Source organism: Rhinatrema bivittatum, chromosome 8 (genome assembly GCF_901001135.1).
Source record: "Rhinatrema bivittatum chromosome 8, aRhiBiv1.1, whole genome shotgun sequence".
Lineage (NCBI taxonomy): Eukaryota > Metazoa > Chordata > Amphibia > Gymnophiona > Rhinatrematidae > Rhinatrema > Rhinatrema bivittatum.
In genome coordinates this window covers 46,384,254-46,404,473 of record NC_042622.1, presented here as the reverse complement: position 1 = coordinate 46,404,473, position 20,220 = coordinate 46,384,254, and the positions used below count along the sequence as shown (strand labels likewise).

The 20,220-nt window shown below is 43.4% G+C and overlaps 1 protein-coding gene across 2 annotated transcripts in view; it reads right to left on the bottom strand.

Moving 5' to 3' along the window:
• The window catches only part of TGM2 (transglutaminase 2), a 72,495-nt gene extending 52,597 nt beyond the window's left edge, over positions 1–19,898 (bottom strand). For both annotated transcript variants that reach the window (XM_029611224.1, XM_029611225.1), the window contains exons 1-2: positions 19,741–19,898; positions 2,171–2,350 (exon numbers count right to left, since the gene is read on the bottom strand). In XM_029611224.1, the coding sequence (XP_029467084.1) occupies positions 2,171–2,350; positions 19,741–19,750 (190 nt within the window). In that variant the 5' untranslated portion in view covers positions 19,751–19,898. The remainder of the gene's footprint in view (positions 1–2,170; positions 2,351–19,740) is intronic.
• Between the last annotated feature and the right edge of the window lie 322 nt (positions 19,899–20,220).

The following is a 20,220-nucleotide window of genomic DNA, read 5'->3' as shown; positions in this document are numbered from 1 at the left end:
AATGTTTAGCTCCCATTTAAAATCTCCATTTTGGGTGATAATTTCCTGAGCAGAAATTATTGCAATTTTACTCTGTAGTAACTGTGTATCTGAGAACACAATACAGTACACACTGAACATATCTAATTTTTACCAAGTGGATTTTTTTGTCAGTGGAAGCAGCTATTTGGACCAGTAATTTGTGAGTAAAGAGACAAAAAAACTTCTATCATGGACTGTACTCTGCAAAGTCTGTATCAGGCGGTATAGTGCTACTAGTAAGTAACCCACCAGACAGAGGAAATAGCCAGCAGCACCTGCACTTTAAATGAAAACCTCACCATCCTTGAAAATGCTTTTACCAGACTATCTCCGTCTGCACAGTCTTCCCAATTATGGTAGGGCCAAGTGAAGTCCTAAATTGATGACATGATTAGAGGATGGAATGTCTCCCTGCCATGACAGTAAAGCTGGGAACATTCCGTGGATTAGACGATGACGTAATTCCACCCTTATGACAGATGAGGTGCTGTCGTTTGCCAGGAATGCTTGACAAGTGGCCTCAACTCTCTTTCTGTTTTCCTTGTCACCATGCTTGAAAATTATGAGTCTGGCTCAGCTGTTTTTTGGAAGCTTTGGGAAAGGGCGCTGCACTCAGACTGCTAAAATGGCTGCAAACAATCACTTTTATCCCCAGTTCAAGACCTTGTAAAAGACGTTTTACACACTGCGTGCTTATACCTGTTTGTCTAGAATTTTGAGGCTGATACTGGTGACATGAGATACGCTACTGCGCCATCATAACCAGGGCTGGATTGAAGATTTGGGCGCCCATAGGCAGAGTGCCATGGTGTCCCTTTGAAGCTGTGCCAGCACATGGCTCTAAAGCAAGCAGAAGTGGGCCCTTCTGTGGGCCTGCAGGTTTGCTGCCTTCAAAATCTGGCAGTGTAGTTCAGTTGTCTATGATACCCAAGCCTAAATCTGTGCCAAATCAAAGCAAGTTCCCCATGAGGTAACTGCACTCCCAACCTCTACAGCAGTCCTCTCCGAATCCTCAAAGGAAATTCTGTCTTCTGAGTTTTATACAATATCTGCAGCATACACGACAGATTCTAATATGCATCCTGTGGTCAGGTCAGAATTCTGCTAGTCATTTTTCAAGGATTTCAAGCTGCTCCTCCTATGCAGTTTCCCCTACATGCATAGAAACTGATCTGTTAGCAAGAAAGTGGTATTTTGTCCTATATAAAACTGGGATTTATCAGCCCTCGATTATGTCTCTCGCTCACTGCGTGAATAAGCCAGTGTGTGCGCAATATCCTTTGCGGCTCTTTTAGAAAGATGGCAGCTAGTGACATTCAAACAAGTTTGAATTGAAGTTGAAAAAGGTGGATTTACGTCCAGTTCGAGTGTGAGGAAAAAAAGAATATGGATTTCCCAAGATCCATGTGAAAAAAAATTCAGATTTTTTTTTTTTGCAACAGACAAGCAAAACATGCTTTCAATCCACAGAAATCCAGTGGCCTTCGATTCATAACATAAAAGGCTCTCTCACTAATTTGACAAACTCATGGATTTTATACATTAGACTGGCGAATGAGCTCACAAATGTGTTTTGCAGAAGTTCACCATGCTCCAGTGTCTGCTTCCAGGGCTGGAAATAAAAAGCAGACGAGCAGCAGACAAGACATTCAATAATGGCTTAATAGTAACTTTTATAACGGAAACAGATATTACTACTTGCTATGTACCGATTCGTGATACAGTATGCAGGAAACATGGTTTTCCTTCAGGAGAATCTATACAGGTGCTCTAGATCCTGTTTCTCTCTCCTAATCACACCTGCAGAATGGGAAAACCTTTAACCCAGCATAAAGATGGAAGTAGCAGGCTGGTCTTGGAATATTTTGGTACTGTGGATTTAACTCCTTCATCTACCTAAAAATAAGCATATCTATTCTAAGGACTTTGAACCGAACATATTAAACCTGCTTTGAGAATATTTGATTTCATTTGCTATGGTCATTGCCATAAAGGGACAGGTAAAATGTATTGAAGATTACCTGTTAATGATGGGGATTACCTGTTTGTACACTGAATGTGTGACTCAGAGATTACCTGTCTGCCAGCCGTCTATATTGAGGTGTGCTGGAGATTTAAGCCGCTGTAAGGAGAGTGAGTTAAAGATTACCTGTCTGCACATTGAGGGCAATTTCATCCACTCCTTCCTCATAGCCCCTGGAGGTAAAGTACAGTGTGATGATAAAAGGCTGCCCCCTTCTCACAACCAGTCGCCTGCAGCCAGTTTCGATGGTCCGATGGTTCCTGTTATTGGTCTCACACTCTAGGTCAAATCTCTCCAGCTCCAGATCTGCAAAGTGAACAGAACGGTGTCATTCTGTAGAGCGGATGAAACCCGTGAATGGTGCACATGCTCATCCAACTATACACATTCACATATGTCAGTTAATATGCTAGACAGAAATGTTTGAGGTGGGGGGGGGGATTTTCAAAGCAATCTAGCTGCGTTGAAATGGATTATCATGCTTAGATTGTGCTGTTTGAAAGTTGCCTCCCAGCCTCAGACCCATGTGTGATCTTCCATAGCATGCGTACATTTAGCAGCATTGAGAGGAGGGGGCATGTCTAGGTCAGTGGAGAAAACAGGGTACATACATGACTTTTCAAAAGCACGTGCCTTATTATAGCCCTCTCGGCTGCTTGTAAGGATATAGCAGGTGCAAAGTACCCCGGTGCATTTAACACATACTTTATGCTAATTTTCAAAAAGTTTCTCTTAAAAAAATTATCATAAAGTGCGTATGCAAAAAAGCACCCATATATTTACAGGTAGCTGGGATATTTGAACATTGCTCCTTATATGTTAACAGATATATCAATATATTTGTCCATATATCCTCTTTCTTTGTATATCTTATTTCTGCACATTACAGCAAACTGGTAAATATACATAAAGGGGCAGATTTTATAACCTGCTTGTGCGGCCTACATTTGTACGCGCTACCCGATGCGAACAAATGTATGCCCAATTTTATAACATGCGTGCGCAGCTGCATGTATGTTATAAAATCCGGGGTTGGCGCGCGCAAGGGGGTACACACTTGTGCACCTTTTGCACCGAGCCCTAGGGGAGTCCCGATGGCTTTCCCCGAGCGGCCTCGGAGGGAACTTTCCTTCTGCTCCCTCCCACCTTCCCCTCCCTTCCCCTATCTAACCCAACCCTCAGCCCTACCTAAATGCCCCCCCTACCTTTATTTCAGGAGTTACGCCTGCCTCTGGAAGACGTAACTTTCGTGCGCTGGCCAGCTGCTGGCACGCCATCCCCTGGCATGGCCGCTGTGCCAGAGGACTCGGTTCCGCCCCTAGACCGGCGCCCCGCCCCTTTTTCAAAGCCCCGGGACATATGCGCATGTCGCCGAGCCTATGCAAAATAGGTTCGGCGTGCGCAGGAGCAGGTTTTCAAGGTTACTCACAAACCCTTTGAAAATCTGCCCCAAAGGGTAGAGAAAAATCCAGCAATTCAAATGGAATTCGGCAACATTTCCTCTCTGGTTCTGAAATAGACATAGAGGAGAAACTGTACTTTCAAATTGGGAGATCCATGAATCCTCCCGCACAGACATTTGCCCAGTTCCTGGTAGAAAATCTCTCTCTCACACACACACACACACACACACACCCACCCATGTGCCAGATCTCTGTGTCCAATCCCAGAAAAGTCTCCCCTTGCACTCTGTCCCAAGGGAGCCGCACCTTTCAGAATCTGTATTTCACATCTTCCTAACCTGATGGACGAAACAAATACCTACAGTATCTGAATGTAATCCGCTTTGAAGTGTCAACAAGTGGAATATAAAGCAAATAAATAAACAAGCAAAAAGCGACTGGACCCACATCCAAGTTTTAGGCCTGTTTTAGGTGTTGGTCACAAAAAAAAAAATCAATGGCAGGGAGAGCAAAGAAAGTGGGTGATGTGCATTCAGGCCACGATCTGATGGCCTGGCCTGTAACAGTACCCCCACCCCGGAGTCCTGCCCACAGCTTTCACACAGGGAGGTGGGGGGAGAAACCTCACCCTTTGACATGGTCCTATCATGCTCAGCCAATGTGCCACTAGCTGGAGGAGGGTGGGAAGAGGGAAGGGAGGGTCTGCATCTCAGCTCCAGTCCTGGAGGGAAGCAAACACTTTTCAGGGTAATCAGGTCTGTGCAAACCAGCCTTGCTGTCATGTAAATGCATCTGATGAACTCTGTACTTTGAATATTTTGAAACTCTGTTAAAAGGTATCTGAGCAATTACTGCTGGTTTCAGTTGTAGAACATATGGAGTTTATTCGATAAAGAATTTTATTCCATTGGCACAGAATGGGGATTTTGAATAAGGGAATTTTATGGGAGCCTTCACTTTAAATTACCTGGGGATTGCTCCTCTATTTCATTTTCCTTTTCTCAACTCGCATAGCCCAGACATTGCCCTAGCAATCCTTTGGGGGGGGGGGGGGGGGGAGAAAGAGCATGAAACTGTGGGCATTAGGGCCAGCTGCTAGGTGTTGCTTTTGCTTGGTGACTAGGACTCCCTCACACCAGGGGTTGTGAGCATTGCCTCGGCAGCATCCCCAGCCTAGCGCTCTAAGAAGTGGAAAACCTGACCTGGGAATCAGGAATCAACACAGGTCTCTCCAGCACTAAGCCACCCCCTATATTCGTATTTTAACAGTATGTTTCTTTAGCATTATTTTCTTGTTTTTCATACTGTTGTAAATAATATTTCTGTTTGCTGTTCTCTTATTCTTTTCATTGCTTTTTCTCGTCTATACATTTTTCTCTCCCTGTCTCTTTTGTCTCACTTTTTCATTCTGTTTCTGTCTCCTTGAGTTCCATATTCAGAGGCATTTAGTCAGATAGCTCACAAGTTAACCTGCTAAATGCCGACTTTTTTGTTCTGTTAAGAGTTAGCAGTCTGCTAGGGAGTTAGCAATCTGTTGTTATTTAGGAGAGTTGTGGGTGGATCCTTGGACCAGTGGCAGATGACCATGCCCCCGGGGGAAGATCCCGAGAGGGACCACTGGTCAGGCTCAGAGTATGGAGACAGACACACACTAGTTCTTTTATTAGACAGTATACTGAACCACCAGAGGTGGCAGTAGTGAGCTGGAATGCCAAGCTGGGCTGTAGTCCCTCAGATACTGGAACAGCAATCCCTGGAGGCTGAGCTGTAGAGAAACTGAAATATAGTGAGTAGGCAGGGTATGGAGAGTTCATGTACCGAACCTGATGGTAACACTCACACAATGTCTCATAGAAGCCCAGGAGCTGGAACGTATAGGCCCTCGATAAGTGAGTACCTGGTTCCAGGGAAAGCTCTGAGAGAGCGACGGTAACTCACTGATGTAGTTGGCAGTGATGACTTCCAGGCAGAAGAGAATACGGAGCAAGTCTGGGAATAAGGGCCCTCGAGGAACAAGTACTGGTTCCAGACTGTCACCTGAAAAACAAAGGAGAGAGCGAGGCCACCGAGGAGCGGGCACCCCTGGTAAGTCCGAGGAAGCAGAGTAGTTTAGGTAGAGAAACCCCTTGCTAACTCAATCTGTTAGCAAATTCTAAGACCTTATATATCTGTCGCGGGTGACATCATCTCAGGGGGACGCCCCTGAGGTTCGCACCATCGCCGGTACTTCAGTTGGGGCCGCGCTGCTCGCACGCCCCTAGGCCTCCAGGAAACATGGCGGGTTGCAGCATCTAGCCAGTCCAGGGACACCGGAGGACTTCGGCAGAAAGACGCCGCGGCAACCAATCTTCTCGCGGGCGAAGAGGGAGTCGCCAAACAGGTAAGGAGGGCAGAGAGAGGGCGTCGGGAACCGACGGACACAACAGTACCCCCCTTCAAAGGGCGATTTCCTCTTCGGGTACCAGGCTTAGGTTTTGAAGGATGCGCGAGATGGAACTGACGAAGCATCTCTTTGTCCAGGATATTGGTCTGAGGCTCCCAAGAGTTTTCTTCAGGGCCGAAACCTTCCCATTTTAGAAGGTATTCAAAAGTCTTGCCTCTTTTATGAATGTCCAGGACTTCTTCGACTTTGTATTCTAAGTCATCTGATGCACTGATGACAGGTAAATCTTGAGTCTTGGAATAAAATTCGCTGAGTATGTTGTTATAGATATCAGCAGCGATGGATGAGCTGCTGGGGACATCACTGAGATCTTCAGTGGAAGTGGTGAAGTTGGGGAACGTCCAAAGCCCACTTCAAGTTGTAACACAGTAGTGGATCTTCTAATCTGATGAGGTGACTCCTCAGGTCTTCCACTAGATGTCTGAGAATGAAGTTGCCTCCTGCCCCTGAGACCACCAGGGCAGGAGTCTGAACCGTGATCGGTCCGTAGGTCAAAGAGACTGGGAGAGAGAGCGGAGGAGAGGTTGCGGTATGGCCTAAGAACAGTCCTCCTGCAGGACTTAGGCCCGTATGTTTCCCGGCCGAATGGAGCATGTAGATACATCATGGCCGGGTTGACCACAGTACATGCAAAGATCGTGCTTCTTCCGAAATCTTCTATCCTTAGAAGCCAAGCGTCCATTACCAAGTTGCTTAGGTTCATCTGTATCCGCAGCAGGGATTACTGGAACCATCCGAGGTGTAGAGACAGCACTAGCCTGTTTCAACCCAGGTAACACCTTAGGCTGGAGTTCCTTCACCTTGTCCCGGAGCCGGTGATCAATCCGAGTGGCCAAGGCTATTAATTCGTCCAGCGAGTCAGGTGTTTCGCGAGCAGCCAGCTTGTCCTTTAAACGGGTATCCAGGCCTCTGCAGAAGAGAGTCTTGAGACATCTGGGGTCCCAGCGGAGTTCTGCCGCAAGAGTTTTGAACTCTATGGCGAATTCAGCCAATGATCTGTTGCCTTGCTTCAAATCCACTAAAGCAGAACCGGCTAGAGAAGTTCGAGCAGGGTCATCAAAAACGGATTTAAATAAGTCCATAAATCCTTCTATGTCCTGCAAAATGGCGTCCTTGCATTCCCACAAGGTAGATGCCCAAGACAAGGCCCTACCATCCAGGTATGAAAGGATGTAGGTAGTCTTGGAGAGAGCTGTAGGAAATAGAGATGGCTGTAAGGCAAAGTGCATGCAGCACTGGTTCAAAAAGCCCCGGGTCTTCTGGATTTCTCCGGAAAAGCGGATTGGAGTCGCCAGCAGTCTTCAAAGTTACCTCCGGTGACTGACCTTCTTGATTGGAGGCTGTGCTTTAAGCCTTCTGTGTGTAGCTGATGAAATGCTGCAGTAAGTTTCTCCAAGGTGTCCTGCTGCTCCACAATGCGCTGGGCCAGGCCCGGTATGGCCTGCAAGGCATTAAGTTGTGCCGGATTCATGGAGTTAGCAATCTGTTCTGTTAGGAGTTAACAATCTGCTAGGGAGTTAGCAATCTGATGTTATTTAGAAGAGTTGTGGGTGGATCCTTGGACCAGTGGCAGATGACCACACCCCCAGGGGAAGATCCCGAGAGGGACCACTGGTCAGGCTCAGAGTTAGGAGACAGACACACACTAGCTCTTTTATTAGACAGTATACTGAACCACCAGAGGTGGCAGTAGTGAGCTGGAATGCCTGGCTGGGCTGTAGTCCCTCAGATACTGGGACAGCGATCCATGGAGGCTGAGCTGTAGAGAAACTGAAATATAGTGAGTAGGCAGGGTATGCAGAGTTCATGTACCGAACCTGATGGAAACACTCACACAATGTCTCATAGAAGCCCAGGAGCTGGAATGAATAGGCCCTCGAGGAGCGAGTACCTGGTTCCAGGGAAAGCTCTGAGAGAGCGATGGTAACTCACTGATGTAGTTGGCAGTGATGACTTCCAGGCAGAAGAGAATATGGAGCAAGTCTGGGAACGAGGGCTCTCGAGGAGTGAGTACCGGTTACAGACTGCAATCTACAAAGTAAGAGAGAGAGTGAGGCCCCCGAGGAGCGGGTACCCCTGGATAGTCCGAGGAGGCAGAGTAGCTTAGGTAGAGAAACCCCTTGCTAACTCCATCTGTTGCGGGTGATGTCATCTCATGTGGACGCCCCTAAGGTTCGCGCCATCGCCGGTACTTCAGTCGGGGGTTGCGCCGCGCGCGCCCCCCTAGGCCTCCAGGAAACATGGCAGGTTGCAGCGCGTGCCGGTCCGGGGACGCAGGAGGACTTAAGAAGGACGCCGCGGCTACCAATCTTCCCGCGGGCGAAGAGGGAGTCACCAAAGAGGTAAGGAGGGCGGAGAGAGGGCGTCGGGAACCGACGGACACAACACTTTTGAATATATTGGGAGCTTACCTGGCTAAACGTTAGGCAGATAATGCAGAGACATTCCAGGGGCATTTCTAGGAGGAGTTAGGTTACCCGGATAAGTTATGTGGCTAACTCTGGTCCTGCCAGAAAGCTGTCCTAAAGTTAGCCGGATAAACTTACCCAGCTATCGTTAAGAAGACCATTGTATTCAAGAGTGCAGCTGCAGCACTGAATATCCCTGCAAAGCTTCCCAGCTCTTCCTCTCTGTAGTTCTCTTTCTGTTCCTCTTTCTCTCATTCTTTTGTAGTGAGATATTTTGGCCTTCTAATGTAGTGAATAAAGCTGGCTCCTTTGGGTCATTGTTTGTTCTCTGGCTCTCAGTAATGAGTGATTCACTGAGTGGCTATTTTAGGCTTTTAAATTGGCAGTTGATTTATGAACTATTTGCCAGTGTTAAGTGGTTAACTGGACTGGGAGACCTGCATCTGAGTAATTAAGATTTGCCACAGCTGACCAGTAGCAAGAGAATGAGATAGCAGTGAAGAGATAACGGTTTTTCACTATTAAACACTGCAGGAAGGTTGTGTAGTGTTTTTTTTGGGTTTTTTTTAAAGATATGGATAGATATCTCATTCCTTCACTGACTGCTTTGAAGTTTTCCTGGGGTGCTAGATTTTAGATTTTAAAAGGCGCGTGGTTCCCGGTGCGCGCACATGGATGCACCGATTTTATAACATGCCCGTGTCGCCATGCGCATGTCATAAAATACAATTCCCACGCGCCCGATTTTAATATTGCCGGCCCGCCCCCTTTCACTAAGCCCGGCACTTCTGCGCATATCAGGAGATATGCGCCTGGCCGGGCCGTTTTTAAAATGCACTCAGCACGCACGCGGCCCGCCTCGCATATATCCCCCGGTTTTTACGCACATTGACTGGGCTTTAAAATTTGGCCTTCGGTGTTTTATTTTTTAAATAAAAAGCTTTATTGAATTATATTCCATATACAATAAAAATGAAACAGGCCATTCATCATAGCTATAACACAAACATCTAGCATAGCTCCTACAAGAAATATTTTCACGTTCCCTTCATTACTGTTGCTCCTCCATAAATAGTACCTAATCAACCAGTAAGTCCAATAAATATTCTTTTTCTGACTCCAAAGATGAACTGCATGAGGAATCCCCTCTCACCCACTACCCCTGCAACCCTAGCTCCCACAAAATAGTCTGATTACATTGTAGTGTGGGATCTATCTCCTTGTGTTCTGATAAGAGTGTTTATGTGGGAGTGGGAGCATAAACTATAAAATTATCTGGTGAATCAGGATTACCAGAAACATCTGAATCATAAGGCGTGGGCTGAGCCCATTCAGGATTTGCCCCTTTGCCTGTAGAAAATTGTTTATCTTAGGGACTACAGATCTGAACATGCAATCAGACAAAATCAGGACTGACTCAAACTGTCCTTTCATGACCTGCAATCATTTATTGCCTGATGCCTCCGTTATAAATTGTTTTAAAAAAAAAAAGATTTCACAATGTAGTTGACATGTTAGTTTGCGTCTTTGTGTTCTCTAAGGGGTAGATTTTAAAAAGATGTGCATGGGCTACATGTGCGCGCGCTACCCGGCGCACGCACATGTACACCCGATTTTATAACTTGAGCGCACAGGCACGCACAAGTTATAAAATCAGGGGTCGGCGCGTGCAAGGGGGTGAACAATTGTGCACCTTGGGCCAGATTTTCGAAATCTGCCTCTGGGTGTACTGTGCTCTGCTAGGCATTCTCTTTTGGGTTTTTTTTCCAAGGTGGCAGTAATTAGGGAAGATACTAATGTTACATCAAGCTTTGTGGCCTCCTCAGTCCGAGGTGGGTCTTATTACTGTACCGTGTTCCCTGCCACCTCTTTGAATCTTGTTGTAGCAAAGGTCTGTGGTTCACCAAAACTGGCAGACTGTATTGGCAGTGAGCTGCCAGCAACCTCAGGGCACAGATCATGGGTTCATTTCATTCCACTAGCTTGTATCTTAAGAGTCCAGATACATAGTCTCATACATCTCAAAATAACATGAGTAATCACACACACACACACACACACACACACACACACACATTTCTCTTAGGCATGCACCGCATATCTCAGTCTCATGCATAGGTCTCTTGTCTACCTGGACATCCACATTTACAGTAGTTGCTTTCATTTTGAAGTGCAAATCTTCACTTTCTTTATGCCAGGGTCTGCTAACTTTGAATAGAAAGACTATAATGGTGAATAAGACTGTGACTGTTCTGACTTGGCAGCCCGAAAATATCAAGAAACACCTTCCTAAGGGATGGCAGTTGCTCAAACCACACTCCCAAAAACACTCAACTGCTTCAGTTGTCCCAGATTCTCTGCAGTTAGAGTAATGCATATAAGAGGGTCCCAGTGGGCATTCAGGGGTAAGACCATTACGCTGTCACTTAACCTGCACAATCTCCATGGGGTAGGAATTTGCTACCTCCGTCATCACTACTGGTGTTTAGTTGCCCCACAGTGTTGCCAGTGATTGATCAGTGCTTGCCATAACATAAACATGCTTCTTTCTTTTGTGTAGTAAGAGACATGTTTAGGGAAGTTCTGATACTTACAGATGTATTCAAATGACTATCTGAGGATCATATAAGTCGAGTGATTCTGGCATGCAAAAGGGAGGGCATCTAGTAGAAGGAGATGATAATTCCACTATACAAGTAGTTGGTGAGACCTCACCTAGAATTATGTGTCCATTTCTGGAGACCATTAAGGATGTACACAGCAAGGATTTTCATTCACGGTTTGAGTTTGTTTGCTGAGCCAGGGCCTCCTCAAACCCCTCTGCTCCCCTCCCCCACTCATTAGCAAATTTAAATATGTACATGTAGATTTACCTGTATACCCCTAGCACCTCAATCGCAATCTCCACCCAACATCTGACAGCAACACCCCCTAGCACCTCAACACACAACAAAAAATGCAGCTTATCATCATTCGAGACCCCATCATCCTTGGAAATTGAAATCATCCTCAATAAACTTAAACCATCCTCTCACCCACTGGACACCATACCCTCCAATCTCTTACTATCTACTCCCAACACCATCTCCAAAGCATTAGCAAACATCATTAACTGCTCCTTAACTCAAGGAAAGGTCCCAGAACAACTCAAAATAGCCATTCTGAAACCTTTACTAAAAAAACCTAACTTGCCAACAACAGACCCTGCGAATTTCCGCCCCATCGCCAACCTACCCCTAATCTCAAGAGTGATGGAAAGATTCGTCAACAAGTAACTGTCAGATTACCTGGAGGAGAACAATATACTCTCCCCCTTTCAGTTCGGTTTCAGGAAATCACAAAACACAGAAGCTCTACTAACATCACTATCTGACACCATCCTCCTCAACCTTGAAAGAAAACAATCATACCTCCTCGCTCTTCTCGACCTATCCGCCGCATTCGACACAGTTAATCATGCCATCCTCCTCGAGCGGCTATCAGAGATAGGACTCCAAGGAGAAGCTCACAAGTGGTTTCAATCATTCCTAGAAAATAGATTCTACAAAGTCAAGATCAATAACGTAGAATCACCTCCTATCAAATCAATCAGAGGAGTACCTCAGGGTTCATCGCTCTCCCCTACCCTTTTTAACATTTACCTGCTTCCACTCTGCCACCTACTCTCCAGCCTCAAGCTAAAGCACTATATTTTCGCTGATGACATTCAGATACTTCTTCCCATCACAGAATCACTGCAAAAAACTTGGGATCATTGGAACAACTGCTTACTATCCATCAATTCCCTGTTATCCAGCCTGAACCTTATACTCAACACAAATAAAACAGAAATCCTCATCATCTCTCCTGACGAAAACCACACTCTCTTCAACGTCCAAAGCTCAACACAAGCCACAATACCACCCATTAACCACTCACCTTCTGTCAGAGACTTAGGGGTGCGCCTAGACAATCAATTCAACTTTAAATCTTTCATTCTCAACACAACAAAAGAATGTTACTTCAAACTCCAAGTGCTCAAAAATCTGAAACCACTCCTTCACTTCAGTGACTTCCGTTTAGTAGTTCAGTCTATAATTCTGTCCAAGTTGGACTACTGCAACTCTCTTCTGCTAGGTCTTCCGATCTCATCGATAAAACCCTTACAGATGGTACAAAACGCTGCGGCGAGGTTACTCACTAACACCAACAAAAGAGCCCACATCACACCAATTCTGCACTACCTCCACTGGCTTCCTATAAAAGCTAGAATCACCTTCAAGACTTTATCAATGATCCACAAGGATATTATGGGCAGCGCCCACCTAAATCTTATCTCGCAACTCCGCCTTCACACATCAAAAAGACCTATCAGATATAATTACAAAGGTTCTTTACATGCTCCCCCGATTAAAACTTCACTAGCTAAACGAGCACTCTCCACAGCCGGGCCCACCCTTTGGAACTCATTACCGCCAGATCTTCGACTAGAAACCTGCCATCTAACTTTCAAGAAAAACCTAAAAACGTGGCTCTTCCGACAAGCCTTTCCGGAATCGCAAGAACACTTAGACACCGGTCAAAGAGCAAAATAGCTCAATACAAAGTCCATGACTGCCCATATACCCTCAGGACCCGAACACGCCATATTTGGACAGTCCTCTTGCTATGTTAGACCTTTTATTGATGCATTAGCTCACTAGCTCATGCTCTTCCCATATTTAGCCCTACAATAGTGCTCACTGTCACCTGTATACCCCAACCAGTACATTTCAACCTTACCTACCAATTATTTGCAGTTAACCGTACCATTTATTCATGTTATTTGACAAATTTTGTAGTCTATTTTATATTTCATATTCAATATTTAATATTTATTGATTTACGTTCTATTGTTCAATTCTTTGTTTATTGTTTAATGTAACGCCGTACGTTTTTTGTTCAATACCCTGTTCTTTGTTTAATGTAACGCCTTACCAGCGACAGTTTTGTTCTATGGAAACAGACTTGATTCGATATGTATATCGAGAATGTCGGTATATAAAAACCCTAAATAAATAAATAAATAAATACTTTCAAAAATCAAAAGTATGCATGTAACTATTTCCCTGCCTCAATTTTGCCCCGGGAACCTCTTTCTAGTGCACTTAAAAGTATGCTCAGAATCGCTTCTATGCATACTTTTATACCCCCAATTTTCAAAAGCCTGTCTTTTATGTGCATAAGTCCTTTTGAAAATGAGGCCATACTGTATATGTGCATGCCATACAGTAAATGGGGTTTTGCATGCATTTTCTTTTTAAGTTGCATCATATTACTTTTATATAGAATTTGGCAGGTTCTTGCTTTCTCCTGCAGTATTTCCCTTCTTGACTTCAATGGAACCTCCAATGAGCTGGCACCGTAGCCTAGTGACTGAGCCATCAGAAGCCTGTGACTGCTATCATGCCTCGCCTTCCACTTGGTTTTCCATGTGAAATCTCTCTCTCTCTTACTTAGTGTCTCCGATTTCCCTTCCTGATCTTCAATTAAAGACACATACAATTTATGAAATAAGGTAGGCATCCCATGTTACTGATGGGTTTTTCCAGTATATTTAGCCCTGGCATCAAGCTCAATGCTGTTTTAACTTAAAATAAGTTTGCTGGCAATGGGATGTGACAACCGTATTCTTTAGTTGCTGGAAGCTTTCGACTTGCACCCACCCAGCAGCTGAAGCAGTCTATGATGGCAGCCTGTCCCTTGGTCTGCCAAAGAGGCGGACAAGCCAACATCACTGACGGGTGCATCCAGCATCTGGATTTTGAAGTCAGTTTATTAGGAAGCTTACTTGTTCAAAAGTAGCCCCCTCAGTTTAGGATGCTGTCCTTTAAATTATCAGTGACATTTCAGCAACTGCAGGTATATTTCTTCTATGAAAACCTGCAAACCTTTACATCCCTCAGGGATCAACACAGCTGGCACTGAGCAACAAAGACATAATAAAAGTGAAGCCTTAATATAGGACACACAACCACTTTAATGGATGCATGGGCTGAATGTACTGGAAAAACCAATCAGTAACAGGGGATGCCTACCTTATTCCATAAGGCATACATAAATTGTCTGTGTCTGATCTCAATAGATCCCGTCTTACATCTCTATCAAAGTCTTCTAGCTCTTGGAAATATGAACCCTTTGCTCAGCATAGTAGTGCTGTTACTGCTAGCGCTATTGTGAGAAAAGATGTTTTTTTTATATTTTCTATTAGTGTCTCAGTCCCACAAGATCTGAAGATCTGTCAAGCTGTCAAGCTCCTTGATATGGTACTATGACAGTATTGTGTGTTAATTAAAAAAAAGAACAATAAAAGAATGGTCCTTTTTTTTAGCTTGGATATTTCCTCTGAAATTGGGTAGACTAGAAGGATCTGCCGCTATCTGCTCTTTCTATGTAACCCACAACCACCCAACTCAACCAGGTTACATGTCTTATTTTCCTTTGATTAATGTGTTTATAGCTGCAATTAAGCTACTTTGTATGCAAAAATCACATCTCACGTCTTTATATATAGTTCCATTAGTTTTGGTTCAACAAAGACATTACTCCATCAAGTACAACTTTCTTCAGACTACACTGTAGACCCGATATAAAGCGGGCGATGGGATCAAAAATTATAAGTGACCCCAATTTATATCAAGTTTATATACTTTGCTGTAATAGATAAGAAAGATATGCTAATCTTATGCTGTACAATTTTTTAGATGCTGGAAATAAAGATTTTATGAAAACAGAGGTTTTTTTTGCTAAGAACAAAATACCAGCATTCTATCATTATCAATTTTAAAAAATCATGAAACAACAAGATATGTATTTTAACATTGAAAAAATTGGGAGCTAACCTTTGAGTGTGTTATATCAGGTCTACAATCTATCTAATTTAGGCTATTCTTTACAAGCATATAACAGCAGATAAAGACTATTAGGCCCATCTTGCTTGCCCAGTTTCATTCCTGCTGTAATGCCATGGACCCCCTTTTGGTCTCTTGGTTTCCTTTCACATCTTCACAAGTCTTGAATTCCATCAAGTTTTTTTTGTCTCCACCACCTACACTAGAAGGCCATTCCATGCATCCATCACCCTTTCCTTGAAAGAATATTTTCTGATGCTGTCTCCTGAGCCTATTCCCGTGGAATCTCATAGTGAGCATTCTTTCCTCTGAAAAAGGTTTGCTTGTTTCACATTATTTATATCCTTGAGATATAAATAATGTGAATATATAAATACAAATACAAATAAAAGAGAACACATCACCCCCATACTCAAACTCCTCCACTGGCTGCCCATTAAGCACAGGATCCTCTTTAAAGTGCTCATAACCATCCATAAATCCATTCACAACATCTCCCCGCTCCACTTAAGCACCCAACTACGTCCTCACACATCATCCAGGCCCATCAGAGGAGCATATAAAGGCACACTCTATGCACCCTCAACAAAATCCTCGCTTCAGAAACGTGCCATATCTACAGCAGGCCCCGCTCAATGGAATGCGCTCCCGCCAGACATCCGACCAGAACTCTGCCACTCTTTATTCAAAAAGAAACTTAAAACCTGGCTCTTCAGCCAAGCTTTTCCAGGATCATGAGCTCTTGGTTTGCTTCCAGCTAGCAAGAGCCACTGGCTCGCATCTATCTGAATTTCTTCTCTACATTTTTAGGTACCGTTTATGTCCGTCGCAATCCCCATGTACCATACTACTATTACACCGTAGCTAATCCCTGCTGTAGGACACATGTGACATTTATACAGTTACGCTCCATTTTTTAGATTTTGATGTTCCAAGAGACTTGATACCTAAGAGTCTTGTTTAATGTTCTAAATTTATAATGTTAAGCTTGAATAGTTTTCCCTGGTCCAAGTTCCGTAACCTTGTTCCATGTACCGCCTCCAGGTGAATTATTATGTTCTGTTTTCAATGTAAACCGATGTGATTTGTATTGCATACAGGAACACCGGTATAGAAAAATTAAAAATAAATAAATAAATAAATAATAGTTGAATGTCCCTGTCATATTCCTTGCTCTCCTCTCCTTTAGGGTATACATATTTAGATCATTAGTCTCATCTCATATGGTTTTTGAAAATCCAGGCTAAAGTCTGTGTGTACTTTTTACATGCAAACTGTAGACCTAGGTGAGCTGCTGAAAATTACCCTTCCTTTATATAGTTCATACAAACACAAACAGCGCATACTTATTGCATGAAACAACCACTTTTGAATGCGGATCCCTGTCCATCTAGTTTCCACACACACCTCATATCACATATTCAACGATGGCTGGCATTGGGCACTTTACTTACAAAATGGGTTACCGCTGACCGCACAGCTGTATCTGTACTTTTCAGTGGCCAACTCCGTAGGCCGGTTTCCATGCAGGAACCGTAGGAATGGTAAATGCTGACCGAGGTTTTATTCATCTCTGCCTCCACTATCTCTACACCCTCGCTTCTGCATTGTGCTTGTCAGACCATCCTGTTGTGCTGTATGCCTGGAAGAGGCTTCCTGAGCTAGTACATCATGCTCCCTTTCTGGCCACATTCAAATCCAGCCTAAAAAGTCCCCATCATTCTGCGGCTGCTTTTAAATCTTAAACTCTTCTTCTCCCTATTGTTAGTCTTCTTGACTTGAACCATTTTTCTGAAATAAATAATTTTTCTGTAGCCTCTTGTCTGTCCTGTATGTGTGCCTTGACTAGATTGTAAGCTCCATGTGTATCTGTACAGTGCTGTGTATGTCTAGCAGCGCTTTAGAAATAATGAGTAGTAGTCAGGGCAGTCACTGGACAAAACGGCACCCTGGTAAGAGGTGCTTTTGGTGCTGGGCTGTTCACAGACTCATACAACCAGACTCAAAAGGAGAATGAACACTCCTTCATGTTTGCACCCAGGGTGATAGCCCACCCATTGCAGTGGCTAGTAGTCGTCGTAGTAGCTTAAACAATGTCTCTTTTTCCAATAAAGGTGTTTTCATTTCTTAATGAAATCCTATGCCTCTTTGTCATCAAACAAAATAACTACAAGACTTTACCACTTTTAGGTTTTTTTTGTACATTCATTTATATTTGTATTGAATTCACTGGTTAAACAAACCAGTATTAACTCATTTTCACTTTTCTGACTATAGGGAGCTTTTATTATATTTATTTTATTTAGGAATTTATTTTTTTTTGGAGCTTTGCCTGTGCTGATAAAATGGAGAGTCAGAAATAATTATCCTGACAAACAGGCAGCCTGAGTCTATTGCCTGAAGGCAGTTTCTTTCACTATTCACCTTGTTTTTTTTGGTTTTGTAAATGCTTCTGATGATATGTTAAGGGAGTGGTGTTTGATGTAAGGGTTGAAGCAGCATTCACTATTGTTCCAGGGAAGTCACATGGCCGGAGCAGAGAGCTAGCCATCCACATCCACAGGCAGCTTCTCCCTTGGAAGGTAGAGAAAACTGGCATGCAGGAGAACGCACAGTTCTCAAAATGCCAGATTATCTTCCCAGGAATTAGAAAATGGTTCAGCAGTTACTTCAACCTCTCTCAGCAGGGATTTTGGGATTTTTAGTCTGCCTTTCTAAGCGATATTCAAGGTGGCTTACAGCATTAACAGAAGTCAGACTCTCTAAGTCCCTGCTCCAATTTAAGAGGATAACTTTCAAACCTATTCACGTTACTGATTTATGTACACAAGTGGAATCATAGAGATTTATTCTAGTATTTTATAAACTGTGCAGCGGATTACTGCACAATTCTATAAAATGCCACATAGTTGAGCTCAGTATGTGGGAATATTTCTGAAGCACTGACAGCGCTTACTTTATCTATTTTATACACACACACACATATATATATTATGTGCAAAAAAAATATAACATGTACACATAAAACCCTGATTTATACACAGAGACATGAATAGCTTCTATAAATAAGATCTGCACAGTGCATAGCATTAGAGCAAGGCTGTCTTCAGGATTGGACGGTGTACACAGCACAAGCCTCTGTGTGACAAAATGTGCATTGCATGCGTACTTGAAATCAGCAGTTGCCAGTACCCTCCATCAGTTCACCCAGCCTGGCTCCAGTTCATTGAGACCCTCCTGGTACTTCATCCTGAACTCCCATCCCAAAATAGCAGACAACAGATGAGGCCTGATATCAATTGCACTAGATAATTAGCAGGTGTAAAATCATGCAAATAAGTTGCCTGATGTGTTTGGCGAATAAAATAGCAGCTTCAATGCCTCCCTCCTAGAAGGCCCCTAGGCTGCTGTCCCTTTTTTGTGCAGATAAATGTGCACACAAAATAAAAAATATGCACGCATTTTTGATGTTTAGAAAATAGCAGATATTGCAAATACAGGCTACTTATGCATCTGAATTCTAATTTTCCATGCATAACTCCTTTGAAAATGTACTCATAAGTGGGGTAACTGAGGCAGTGGGAGAATGAGGTGTCTTGCTCAAGGTCACAAGGGGTGGCCAGTTGGATTTGAATTCTGGTTCTCAGCCTATTACTGTAACCCCTAGGAATAATTTTAGGGAATCATATAAAAGGGCTGGCCATGGGAGATTTTACAGCTAATCTACTCTAGGAGTCACTGGAAGGAATGATGTAGCTTTCAAATAAATGTAGTTAATACTGTTAACGTGGATTACTATAAATGAAGTCAGAGAATACACCTGAGCTTATGTAATATTACTGTTATTTTTCATGTAAGCTTATTTGGTTCCAGGTCTGCCCTTCGTATCCATCTGTCTCTCCACAGGAGATTGCCTATAGGCGTCTGTTGCATAATTTCACCACAGTCCTCTCCAGCTGAATGGCCTTTATTTTTACAGTTGCACATCAAACACAAATAGCAGAGGGATGGCCTCTTTAAATAAGACCTGCACAGGACATAGATTAGAGCAAGGCTGTCTCCGCCTGTGGGAAGGACTGCACAGGGTACACAGCACAAGCCTGTGTGTCATACACACTTATGTAGGATTAAAATCTCTTTTGGACAGTTTTTTGGTTTTGTTTTGTTTTTTTTGAAAGAAAAGATTCTTCAAATTTGAGAGGAACTTTTAAAGCAAATATATTTTTATAGCAGTGCAACTGAAAAAGCTTCAAACAAGGGTTTAGGTTACTGATTCACTGCAAAAATAACTGTTATAAAAAAAAAAAAAGTCAGTGCATAGCTTAATGGATAAAAATAAACCCTGTGAAACAATATACCATTAAAATGTAGTCCTCTTGTTAATTATATTTTTAGGTTGCCCCTAACCTTACCAGATGTTTAATTTATTTAGCAGAATGAAAGTAGAGGAAGACGCGCACAAAGTTTTTACTTCCCTCTTCTAATATTGGCATTACAATTTTTTTTTCCCAAACCTAAGAAAACAATTTTATTAGGCGCAGCGTTTTTCCCGGCAGGGTTGAGAGTACAGTACCTTGAGCCATGGCAAAAGAGAGCTGGACTCCTTGGGCCACACGCCTTGGGCTGTCCTGGCTGCAAAGTGAGTCCCAGCTATAGTTCCGACTGTCAATTTATACACACACACACCCCCTCAGCAGGATGGATGTCAGCAGGCAACTTCCACGCCACTCGGCTGAAAAAAAAAAATCCCCTCTCCTTTCGGTGTTTCCACCTATTGGCCAACTTTCAAGTGTAACAGGAGGAGTGATGACAGATGACGATAAAAGTCTGTTTGTAATAATTAACCAGTTCCTCACATTTCCGAGGGTCAGTTAACCCTTCCCCCCTTCAACGTGCTTATATTAAAAAGTAACTGAGCTCTGGCACTTTATTAAGGGAACAGCACCCTCTAGCTGAAAGGCTCTGCTTATTTTAACCAGACATAAAATAATATTACAAGCAGTATGATCTTTTTTTTTTTCTTAAGACTTTTTTTTTTGTCTTTCCTTAATAA